The sequence below is a fragment of the Pristiophorus japonicus genome, chromosome 9 (assembly GCF_044704955.1).
Source record: "Pristiophorus japonicus isolate sPriJap1 chromosome 9, sPriJap1.hap1, whole genome shotgun sequence".
NCBI lineage: Eukaryota > Metazoa > Chordata > Chondrichthyes > Pristiophoridae > Pristiophorus > Pristiophorus japonicus.
The window spans coordinates 23,412,220-23,424,247 of record NC_091985.1 but is presented as its reverse complement, the minus strand read 5'-3'; the positions used below and the strand labels follow the sequence as shown (position 1 = coordinate 23,424,247).

The 12,028-nt window shown below is 43.9% G+C and overlaps 1 protein-coding gene across 1 annotated transcript in view; it reads left to right on the top strand.

The window, feature by feature from the left end:
• The window catches only part of LOC139273868 (cation channel sperm-associated auxiliary subunit epsilon-like), a 252,269-nt gene extending 241,457 nt beyond the window's left edge, over positions 1-10,812 (top strand). The window contains exon 19 of the mRNA XM_070890944.1: positions 10,614-10,812. Within this exon, the coding sequence (XP_070747045.1) occupies positions 10,614-10,752 (139 nt within the window). The 3' untranslated portion in view covers positions 10,753-10,812. The remainder of the gene's footprint in view (positions 1-10,613) is intronic.
• The last annotated feature ends 1,216 nt before the right edge of the window (positions 10,813-12,028 follow it).

Below are 12,028 nucleotides of genomic sequence, written 5' to 3'. Positions count from 1 at the left end.
CATGCTGCTATGTGATCAGATGAATAACACCATTTCATCTGTGCTTGAGTTGTTACATAGAAACATAGAAAATAGGTGCAGGAGCAGGCCATTCGGCTTTTCGAGCCTGCACCACCATTCAATATGATCATGGCTGATCATGCAACTTCAGTACCTCATTCCTGCCTTCTCTCCATACCCCTGATCCCTTTAGCCATAAGGGCCACATCTAACTCCCTTTTGAACATATCCAACGAACTGGACTCAACAACTTTCTGTGGTAGAGAATTCCACAGGTTCACAATGCTCTGGGTGAAAAAGTTTCTCCTCATCTCGGTCCTAGATGGCTTACCCCTTATCCTTAGACTGTGACCCCTGGTTCTGGACTTCCCCAACATTGGAAACATTCTTCCTTCTTCTAACCTGTCCAATCCTGTCAGATTTTTGTATGTTTCTATGACATCTCCTCTCATTCTTCTAAATTCCAGTGAATATAAGCCTAGTCTATCCAGTCTTTCTTCATATGTCAGTCCTGCCATCCCGGGAATCAGTCTGGTGAACCTTCACTGCACTCCCTCAACAGCAAGAATGTCCTTCCTCAGATTAGGAAACCAAAACTGCACACAATACTCAAGATATGGTCTCACGGAGGCCCTGTACAACTGCAGTAAGACCTCTCTGCTCCTATACTCAAATCCTCTCGCTATGAAGGCCAACATGCCATTTTCCTTCTTCACCGCCTGCTGTACCTGCATGCCTACTTTCAATGACTGATGTACCATGACACCCAGGTCTCGTTGCACCTCCCCTTTTACTAATCTGTCACCATTCAAATAATTTGCCTTCCTGTTTTTGCCACCAAAGTGGATAACCTCACATTTATCCACATTATACTGCATCTGCCATGCATTTGCCCACTCACCTAACCTGTCCAAGTCACCCTGCAGCCTCTTAACATCCTCCTCACAGCTCATATTGCCACCCAGCTTAGTGTCATCTGCAAACTTGGAGATATTACACTCAATTCCTTTGTCTAAATCATTAATGTATATTGTAAATAGTTGGGGTCCCAGCACTGAACCTTGCGGTACCCCACTAGTCACTTCTGAAAAGGACCCATTTATTCCCACTCTTTGCTTCCTGTCTGCCAACCAGTTCTCTATCCACGTCAATACATTACCCCCAATCCCATTTGCCTTAATTTTGCACACTAATCTCTTGTGTGGGACTTTGTCAAAAGCCTTTTAAAAGTCCAAATACATCACATCTACTGGTTCTTCCTTATCCACTCTACTAGTTACATCCTCAAAAAATTCGACAAGATTTGTCAAGCATGATTTCCCTTTCATAAATCCATGCTGACTTGGACCGATCCTATCACTGCTTTCCAAATGCGTTGCTATTACATCTTTAATAATTGATTCCAGCATTTTCCCCACTACCGATGTAATGCTAACCGGTCTATAATTCTCTGTTTTCTTACTCCCTCCTTTTTTAAAAAGTGGGGTTACATTACCTACCCTCCAATCCATAGGAACTGATCCAGAGTCCATGGAATGTTGGAAAATGACCAGCAATGCATCTACTATTTCTAGGCCACTTGCTTAAGTACTCTGGGATGCAGACTATCAGGCCCTGGGATTTATCGGCCTTCAAACCCATCAATTTCCCTAACACCATTTCCTAACTAATAAGGATTTCCCTCAGTTACCTCAGTTCCTCCTTCTCGTTAGACCTTCGGTTCCCTAACATTTTCGGAAGGTTATTTGTGTCTTCCTTAGTGAAGGCAGAACCAAAGTATTTGTTCAATTGGTCTGCCATTTCCTTGTTCTGAAGGGGTACTGAAGTTGCATGTTTAGCCATGAACTCATTGAATGGCGGTGCAGGCTAGAAGGGCCGAATGGCCTACTCCTGCACCTATTTTCTATATTTCTATGTTTCCCCATTATGAATTCACCTGTTCCTGACTGCAAGGGACCTACATTAGTCTTCACTAATCTTTTTCTCTTCACATATCTATAGAAGCTTTTGCAGTCAGTTTTTATGTTCCCTGCAAGCTTACTCTCATACTCTGTTTTCCTCCTCCTAATTAAACCTATAATCCTCCTTTGCTAAATTCTAAATTTCTCCCAGTCCTCAGGTTTGCTACTTTTTCTGGCCAATTTATATGCCTGTTTCTTGGATTCAACACTATCCCTAATTTCCCTTGTTAGCATGGTTGAGCCACCTTCCCCGTTTTATTTTTATGCCAGACAGGGATGTACAATTGTAGTTCATCCATGTGAGCTTTAAATGTCTGCCATTGCCTATCTACTGTCAACCCTTTAAGTATCATTCGCCAGTCTAGCCTAGCCAATTCGCGTTTCATACCATCGAAGTTACCTTTCTTTAAGTTCAGGACCCTAGTCTCTGAATTAACTGTGTCACTCTCCATCTTAATGAAGAATTCTACCATATTATGGTCACTCTTCCCCAAGGGGCCTCGCACGACAAGATTGCTAATTAATCCTTTCTCATTACACAAGACCCAGTCTAGGATGGCCTGCTCTCTAATTGGTTCCTCGACATATTGGTCTAGAAAACTATCCCTTATACACTCCAGGAAATCCTCCTCCACAGTATTGCGACCATGTTTGGTTAGCCCAATGTATATGTAGATTAAAGTCACCAACTAGGAGGGAGGCCATCTTAGACTGGGTGTTGTGTAATGAGAGAGGATTAATTAACAATCTCATTGTGCGAGGCCCCTTGGGGAAGAGTGACCATAATATGGTGGAATTCTGCATTAGGATGGAGAATGAAACAGTTAATTCAGAGACCATGGTCCAGAACTTAAAGAAGGCTAACTTTGAAGGTATGAGGCGTGAATTGGCTAAGATAGATTGGCGAATGATACTTAAGGGGTTGACTGTGGATGGGCAATGGCAGACATGTAGAGACCGCATGGATGAATTACAACAATTGTACATTCCTATCTGACGTAAAATTAAAAAAGGGAAGGTGGCTCAACCGTGGCTATCTAGGGAAATCAGGGATAGTATTAAAGCCAAGGAAGTGGCATACAAATTGGCCAGAAATAGCAGTGAACCTGGGGACTGGGAGAAATTTAGAACTCAGCAGAGGAGGACAAAGGGTTTGATTAGGGCAGGGAAAATGGAGTACGAGAAGAAGCTTGCAAAGGCGGATTGCAAAAGTTTCTATCGGTATGTAAAGAGAAAAAGGTTAGTAAAGACAAACGTAGGTCCCCTGCATTCAGAATCAGGGTAAGTCATAACTGGGAACAAAGAAATGGCAGACCAATTGAACAAGTATTTTGTTTCGGTATTCACTAAGGAGGACACAAACAACCTTCTGGATATAAAAGGCATCAGAGGGTCTAGTAAGGAGGAACTGAGGGAAATTCTTATTAGTCGGGAAATTGTGTTGGGGAAATTGATGGGATTGAAGGCCGATAAATCCCCAGGGCCTGATGGACTGCATCCCAGAGTACTTAAGGAGGTGGCCTTGGAAATAGCAGATGCATTGACAGTCATTTTCCAACATTCCATTGACTCTGGATCAGTTCCTATCGAGTGGAGGGTAACCAATGTAACCCCACTTTTTAAAAAAGGAGGGAGAGAAAAAGCAGGGAATTATAGACCGGTCAGCCTGACCTCAGTAGTGGGTAAAATGATGGAATCAATTATTAAGGATGTCATAGCAGCGCATTTGGAAAATGGTGACATGATAGGTCCAAGTCAGCATGGATTTGTGAAAGGGAGATCATGCTTGACAAATCTTCTGGAATTTTTTGAGGATGTTTCCAGTAAAGTGGACAAAGGAGAACCAGTTGATGTGGTATATTTGGACTTTCAGAAGGCTTTCGACAAGGTCCCACACAGGAGATTAATGTGCAAAGTTAAAGCACATGGGATTGGGGGTAGTGTGCTGACGTGGATTGAGAACTGGTTGTCAGACAGGAAGCAAAGAGTAGGAGTAAATGGGTACTTTTCAGAATGGCAGGCAGTGACTAGTGGGGTACCGCAAAGTTCTGTGCTGGGGCCCCAGCTGTTTACATTGTACATTAATGATTTAGACGAGGGGATTAAATGTAGTATCTCCAAATTTGCGGATGACACGAAGTGGGGTGGCAGTGTGAGCTGCGAGGAGGATGCTATGAGGTTGCAGAGTGACTTGGATAGGTTAGGTGAGTGGGCAAATGCGTGGCAGATGAAGTATAATGTGGATAAATGTGAGGTTATCCACTTTGGTGGTAAAAACAGAGAGACAGACTATTATCTGAATGGTGACAGATTAGGAAGGGGGAAGGTGCAGCGAGACCTGGGTGTCATGGTACATCAGTCATTGAAGGTTGGCATGCAGGTACAGCAGGCGGTTAAGAAAGCAAATGGCATGTTGGCCTTCATAGCGAGGGGATTTGAGTACAGGGGCAGGGAGGTGTTGCTACAGTTGTACAGGGCCTTGGTGAGGCCACACCTGGAGTATTGTGTACAGTTTTGGTCTCCTAACTTGAGGAAGGACATTCTTGCTATTGAGGGAGTGCAGCGAAGATTCACCAGACTGATTCCCGGGATGGTGGGACTGACCTATCAAGAAAGACTGGATCAACTGGGCTTGTATTCATTGGAGTTCAGAAGAGTGAGAGGTGACCTCATAGAAACGTTTAAAATTCTGACGGGTTTGGACAGGTTGGATGCAGGAAGAATGTTCCCAATGTTGGGGAAGTCCAGAACCAGGGGTCACAGTCTAAGGATAAGGGGTAAGCCATTTAGGACCGAGATGAGGAGAAACTTCTTCACCCAGAGAGTGGTGAACCTGTGGAATTCTCTACCACAGAAAGTAGTTGAGGCCAATTCACTAAATATATTCAAAAGGGAGTTAGATGAAGTCCTTACTACTCGGGGGATCAAGGGTTATGGCGAGAAAGCAGGAAGTGGGTACTGAAGTTTCATGTTCAGCCATGAACTCATTGAATGGCGGTGCAGGCTAGAAGGGCTGAATGGCCTGCTCCTGCACCTATTTTCTATGTTTCTATGTTTCTATGTTTCTATAACTGCTGTACCTTTATTGCACGCATCCCTAATTTCCTGTTTGATGACATCCCCAACCTCACTACCACTGTTTGGTGGTTTGTGCACAACTCCCACTAATGTTTTCTGCCCTTTGGTGTTTCGCAGCTCTACGCATATAGATTCCACATCATCCAAGCTAATGTCCTTCCTTACGATTGCGTTAATCTCCTCTTTAACCCGTAACGCTACCCCTTCTCCTTTTCCTTTCTGAATATTAAATACCCCTGGATGTTGAGTTCCCAGCCTTGGTTACCCTGGAGCCATGTCTCCGTAATCTCAATTACATCATATCCGTTAGCAGCTATCTGCAAAGTTAATTCATCCACCTTATTACGAATGCTCCTCGCATTGAGACTCAGAGCCTTCAGGCTTGTTTTTTTTAACACTCTTTGTTCTTTTAGAATTATGTTGTAATGTGGCCCTTTTTGATTTTTGCCCTTGATTTCTCTGCCCTCCAATCTTACTTTTCTCCTTCCTACCTTTTGCTTCTAGCCCCTTTTTACTTCCCTCTGTCTCCCTGCATAGATTCCAATCCCCCTGCCATATTAATTTAAACCCTCCCCAACAGCACAAGCAAACACTCCCCCTAGGACATCGGTTCCGGTCCTGCCCAGGTGCAGACCGTCCAGTTTGCACTCGTCCCACCTGCCCTCGAACTGGTTCCAATGTCCCAAGAATTTGAATCCCTCCCTCTTGCACCATTCCTCAAGTCACGTATTCAACTGAACTATCCTGCTATTCCTACTCTGACTAGCACATGGCACTGGTAGCAATCTTGAGATTACTACCTTTGAGGTTCTACTTTTTAATTTAACTCCTCGCTCCCTAAATTGAGCTTGTCGGACCTCATCCCGTTTTTTTACCTATATCGTTGGTACCTATATGCACCATGATAGCTGGCTGTTCACCCTCCCCCTCCAGGATACCCTGCAGCTGGTCCGAGACATCCTTGACTCTTGCACCAGGGAGGCAAAATACCATCCTGGAGTCTCGTTTGTGGTGGCAGAAATGCCTATCTATTCCCCTTACAATAGAATCCCCCATCACTATAGCTCTCCCATTCTTTTTGCTGTCCTCCTGTGCATCAGAGTCACCCCTGGTGCCATGAACATGGCCGCTGCTGCCTTCCCCTGATGGGCCACCTCCCTCAGCAGTATCCAAAACGGTATATCTGTTTTGGAGGGAGGTGACCCCTGCTCTTCCTGATGGTCACCCATTCCCTATCTGCCTGTGTAACCTTTACCTGCGGTGTGACCAACTCACTAAAAGTGCTATCCACAACATCCTGAGCATCATGGATGCCCCAGAGTGTATCCATGCGCAGCTCCAATGCTGCAATGCGGTCTGTAAGGAGCTGCAGCTGGACACACTTCCCGCACACATAGTTTCCAGTGTCTCTGACTTTCCACTTAGCACAGGAGGAGCATGACATGGCTCTGGGCTCTCCCGCCATGACTTAACCGTTAGATTAACTTAATTTGGCAACAATGCCAAAGGTTTCCTACCAATAAGAAAAGAAAAAGAAAAAGTACTCACTAATCAACCAACCAATCACTTACCCACTTGGCTGTGACATCACACTTTGATTTCTTTTTACACTTCTATTTTGCTTTTTGCTTTTTGACCCTGCACCATCTAGCTTCTCCCGACTGCTTGGCCCCTTTTATGGGTCTCGCTGCTCCCGACCTGCTCCGATCCAATCTTCACACATTATGATTTCATATACTACAAGTAGAAACCAAAACATGCTGAATTTTCTTTGCCTGAAATTCAGGCTTTGTTGAACCATAAGAAACTGTCTTATTTCTTTTGTAGTTTTGACAAAGTGCAATTGACTTATTTTGGCACGTCTTGTTGTATGTATATTCAGATATATTATTCATATTTGCCAAACTTTTATGTTTCATATTTCTGTAAGAATTCCTCTGTGACGGCTTCTGGCATATGCCTGGAGTACATATTGAGCAACTGTACACTCCCAGGCTGTGATGTTTTGTCCATTAAAGCTGACGGGCATAAAGCCATGGGGTGGGAGTGTGCAATTTCCCGATCTGCGCGCCGGGCGTGCACCAGTAGCTGTCTCAGTTTATGTTTCATTTTTCTGTTGTAAAAAAATTAATTAGTCACTTTAATCTGTGAAAATCTGGACTGTATTTAGTATTTGAAGTGTTGCAGCACAAGACTATGTAAAATTCAGTAAGCAGATCAGTGAAAGTTCAGGTACACGCCTCAGCAAAGGACAGATCATAAAAAAAGAAAAGCTTCCAGATTGTGTGGCACCCAGTCTGTTTATGGAAATCACTATTAAACTGTCAAGAGAGAAAGTGGTTCAGTTGAAAACTTGAAATTATAATGAAGGCCATTGCAGTGAGTCTAGCAGATGAGCTTGTTGACACTGCTAAGGATTCTCATAACATGGATGAGTCCTACCATATGGTTATAACTTCACAACCACAGAAATCAAATAATATTTTATTTGAGAATATATGTGTCAAAAAGTACAAAAGCTGTACCATCTGGAGAAATTAGGGATAATTCAAATTACATTAAAAATTCTCTTGAGAACATCACTATGTTAGCTTCATAAATATATATTACCTGCAATTTATAAAGCATTCATAAGAACATAAGAACATAAGAAATACAAACATAGAAACATAGAAACACAGAATATAGGTGCAGGAGTAGGCCCTTCGAGCCTGCACCGCCATTCAATAAGATCATGGCTGATCATTCCCTCAGTACCCCTTTACTGCTTTCGCTCCATACCTCTTGATCCCCTTAGCCGTAAGGGCCATATCTAACTCACTCTTGAATATATCCAATGAACTGGCATCAACAACTCTCTGCAGCAGGGAATTCCACAGGTTAACAACTCTCTGAGTAAGCAGGTGTAGGCCATACGGCCCCTCGAGCCTGCTCCACCATTTAATAAGATCATGGCTGATCTGATCATGGACTCAGTTCCACTTCTCTGCCCGCTCCACATAACCCCTTATCCCCTTATCGTTTAAGAAACTGTCTATTTCTGTCTTAAATTTATTCAATGTCCCAGCTTCCACAGCTCTCTGAGGCAGAGAATTCCACAGATTTACAACTCTCTGAGAGAAGAAATTTCTCCTCATCTCTGTTTTTAATGGGCGGCCCCTTATTCTAAGATCATGCCCTCTAGTTCTAGTCTCCCCCTTCAGTGGAAATATCCTCTCTGCATCCACCTTGTCAAGCCCCCTCATGATCTTATACCTTTTGATAAGATCACCTCTCATTCTTCTGAATTCCAATCAGTAAAGGCCCAACCTACTCAACCTTTCCTCATAAGTCAACCCCCTCATCCCCGAAATCAACCTAGTGAACCTTCTCTGAACTGCCTCCAAAGCAAGTATATCGTTTCGTAACTATGGAAACCAAAACTGCACGCAGTATTCCAGGTGTGGCTTCACCAATACCTTATATAGCTGTAGCAAGACTTCCCTAGGTGCAGCAGTAGGCCATTCGGTCCTTCGAGCCTGCACCGCCATTCAATGAGTTCATGGCTGAACATGCAATTTCAGTACCCCATTCCTTTTTTCTCGCCATACCCCTTGATCCCCCTAGTAGTAAGGACGACATCTAACTTCTTTTTGAATATATTTAGTGAATTGGCCTCAACAACTTTCTGTGGTAGAGAATTTCACAGGTTCACCACTCTCTGGGTGAAGAAGTTTCTCCTTATCTCGGTCCTAAATGGCTTACCCCTTATCCTTAGACTGTGACCCCTGGTTCTGGACTTCCCCAACATTGGAAACATTCTTCCTGCATCTAACCTGTCTAAACCCGTCAGAATTTTAATCGTTTCTATGAGATCCCCTCTCATTCTTCTGAACTCCAGTGAATACAAGCCCAGTTGATCCAGTCTTTCTTGAAATGTCAGTCCCACCATCCCGGGAATCAGTCTGGTGAACCTTCGCTGCACTCCCTCAATAGCAAGAATGTCCTTCCTCAAGTTAGGAGACCAAAAGAGTACACAATACTCCAGGTGTGGCCTCACCAAGGCCCTGTACAACTGTAGTAACAACTCCCTGCCCCTGTACTCAAATCCCCTTGCTATGAAGGCCAACATGCCATTTGCTTTCTTAACCGCCTGCTGTACCTGCATGCCAACCTTCAATGACTGATGTACCATGACACCCAGGTCTCGTTGCACCTCCCCTTTTCCTAATCTGACACCATTCAGATAATAGTCTGTCTCTCTGTTTTTACCACCAAAGTGGATAACCTCACATCTATCCACATCATACTTCATCTGCCATGCATTTGCCCACTCACCTAACCTATCCAAGTCACTCTGCAACCTCATAGCATCCTCCTCGCAGCTCACACTGCCACCCAACTTAGTGTCATCCGCAAATTTGGAGATACTACATTTAATCCCCTCGTCTAAATCATTAATGTACAATGTAAACAGCTGGGGCCCCAGCACAGAACCTTGTGGTGCCCCACTAGTCACTGCCTGCCATTCTGAAAAGTATCCATTTACTCCTACTCTGCTTCCTGTCTGCCAACCAGTTCTCAATCCACGTCAGCACACTACCCCCAATCCCTTGTGCTTTAACTTTGCACATTAATCTCTTGTGTGGGACCTTGTCGAAAGCCTTCTGATAGTCCAAATACACCACATCAACTGGTTCTCCCTTGTCCACTCTAATGGAAACATCCTCAAAAAATTCCAGAAGATTTGTCAAGCATTATTTTCCTTTCACAAATCCATGCTGACTTGGACTAATCATGTCACCTCTTTCCAAATGCGCTGCTATGACATACTCCATCCCCTTTACAATAAAGGCCAAGATACCATTGACCTTCCTGATCACTTGCTGAACCTGCATACTATCCTTTTGTGTTTCATGCACAAGTACCCCCAGGTCCTGCTGAACTGCAGCATTTTGCAATCTTTCTCCATTTAAATAATAACTTGCTCTTTGATTTTTTTCTGTCAAAGTGCATGACCTCCAACATTTTCCTCCATCTGCCAAATTTTTGCCCACTCACTTAGCCTATCTATGTCCTTTTGCAGATTGTTTGTGTCCGCCTCACACATTGCTTTTCCTCCCATCTTTGTATCGTCAGCAAACTTGGCTACGTTACACTCGGTCCTTTCTTCCAAGTCGTTAATATAGATTGTAAGTAGTTGGGGTCCCAGCACTGATCCCTGCGGCACCCCACTAGTTTCTGATTGCGAACCTGAGAATGAACCATTTATCCCAATTCTCTGTTTTCTGTTAGTTAGCCAATCCTCTATCCATGCTAATATATTACCCCCAACCCCATGAACCTTTATCTTGTGATGTAACCTTTTATGTGGCACCTTGTCAAATGCCTTCTGGAAGTCCAAATACACCACATCTACTGGTTCCCCTTTATCCACCCTGTTCGTTACATCCTCAAAGAACTCCAACAAATTTGTCAAACATGACTTCCCTTTCATAAATCCATGCTGACTCTGCCTGACTGAATTTTGCTTTTCCAAATGTCCTGCTATTCAAGCCATGTCTATTAATAATAAAAGATTCTGTGTGATTACAGGAAGGACGGCACAATTGTTGTCTCTGTGGTGTTCTCCTTTATATTTCTTCTACTCTGCAGCTTTGCCTACAGTTACAATAAGTATATGAAGATCTTCGTAGAGATGCTGTACTTCAAACAAATGAATAAATATTCTTAATAACAAATATCTACATCCTACGGAACAGAGACAGCATTATAAACTCCATAATTCTCTTTATTTTACCACAAATAAATGTTTATGCAATATTCTTAATCTAATTATCAAATGGTTAAAATGTTTAGTAAAATACAGTACTTCTGAGAATTGTTATGCTATTCATTCCCAATAAAATTATTTATGTTAAATGACACACATTGTCCATGAACTTCGGCAACAAAGCAAGCACTAGGCTTGATGTGCTCTGTTTCCAGGTTTTTTGGGGGCGGGGGTGGAAGACGGTGATGTTTCGGGGGATTTACAAATTGGAAATAAGCCATCTGGCCCAGTCACTCTGTTGGTATTTAACCTCCACATGAGCAGTAATTCTAAAATCCCATGTGCCCAACCTGTTCCAATATCGGGCCAACAATCCTTCTGTGACTCGTTTAAGGCTCTGTTTGATGGTTTGTACTGCCCGCTCTGCCTACCCATTGGAGACTGGTTTAAACGGGGCTGAGCTGACCTGTTTGATCCCATTGCGGGTCATGAATTCTTTAAATTCGGCACTGGTGAAACATAGCCCGTTGTCACTGACTAGTATGTCAGGCAGGCCGTGGGTGGCAAACATGGCCCTCAGGCTTTCAATGTTGGCAGTGGCGATGCTTCCCGACATTATTTCACATTCAATTCATTTTGAAAAAGCATCCACCACCACCAGGAACATTTTACCGAGAAACGGGCCCGCATAGTCGACATGGATCCTCGACCATGGTCTGGAGGGCCAGGACCACAAATTTTAGTGGTGTCTCTCTGGGCGCGTTGCTCAACTGAGCACATACGCTGCATTGCCGTACACAGGACTCTAGGTCAGAGTCGATACCGGGCCACCACACATGGGATATGGCTATCGATTTCATCATTACTATACCCGGGTGTGTGCTGTGGAGATCTGAGATGAACGTCTCCCTGTCCTTTTTTGGTAGCACTATGTGGTTACCCCACAACAGGCAATCTGCCTGAATGGACAGCTCGTCCTTTCGCCGCTGGAACGGCTTGATTGGCTCTTGCATTTCAACGGGGATGCTGGCCCAGCTCCCATGCAGTACACAATTTTTTACTAGGGACAGCAGAGGATCTTGACTGGTCCAAGTCCTAATCTGGAGGGTCGTGACAGGTGATTTATCATTTTCAAATGCTTCCATGACCATCAACAAGTCTGCGGGCTGCGCCACCATCAACAAGTTTGCAGGCTGCGCCATTTTCACCCCCGTGGTGGACAATGGTAGCCGACTGA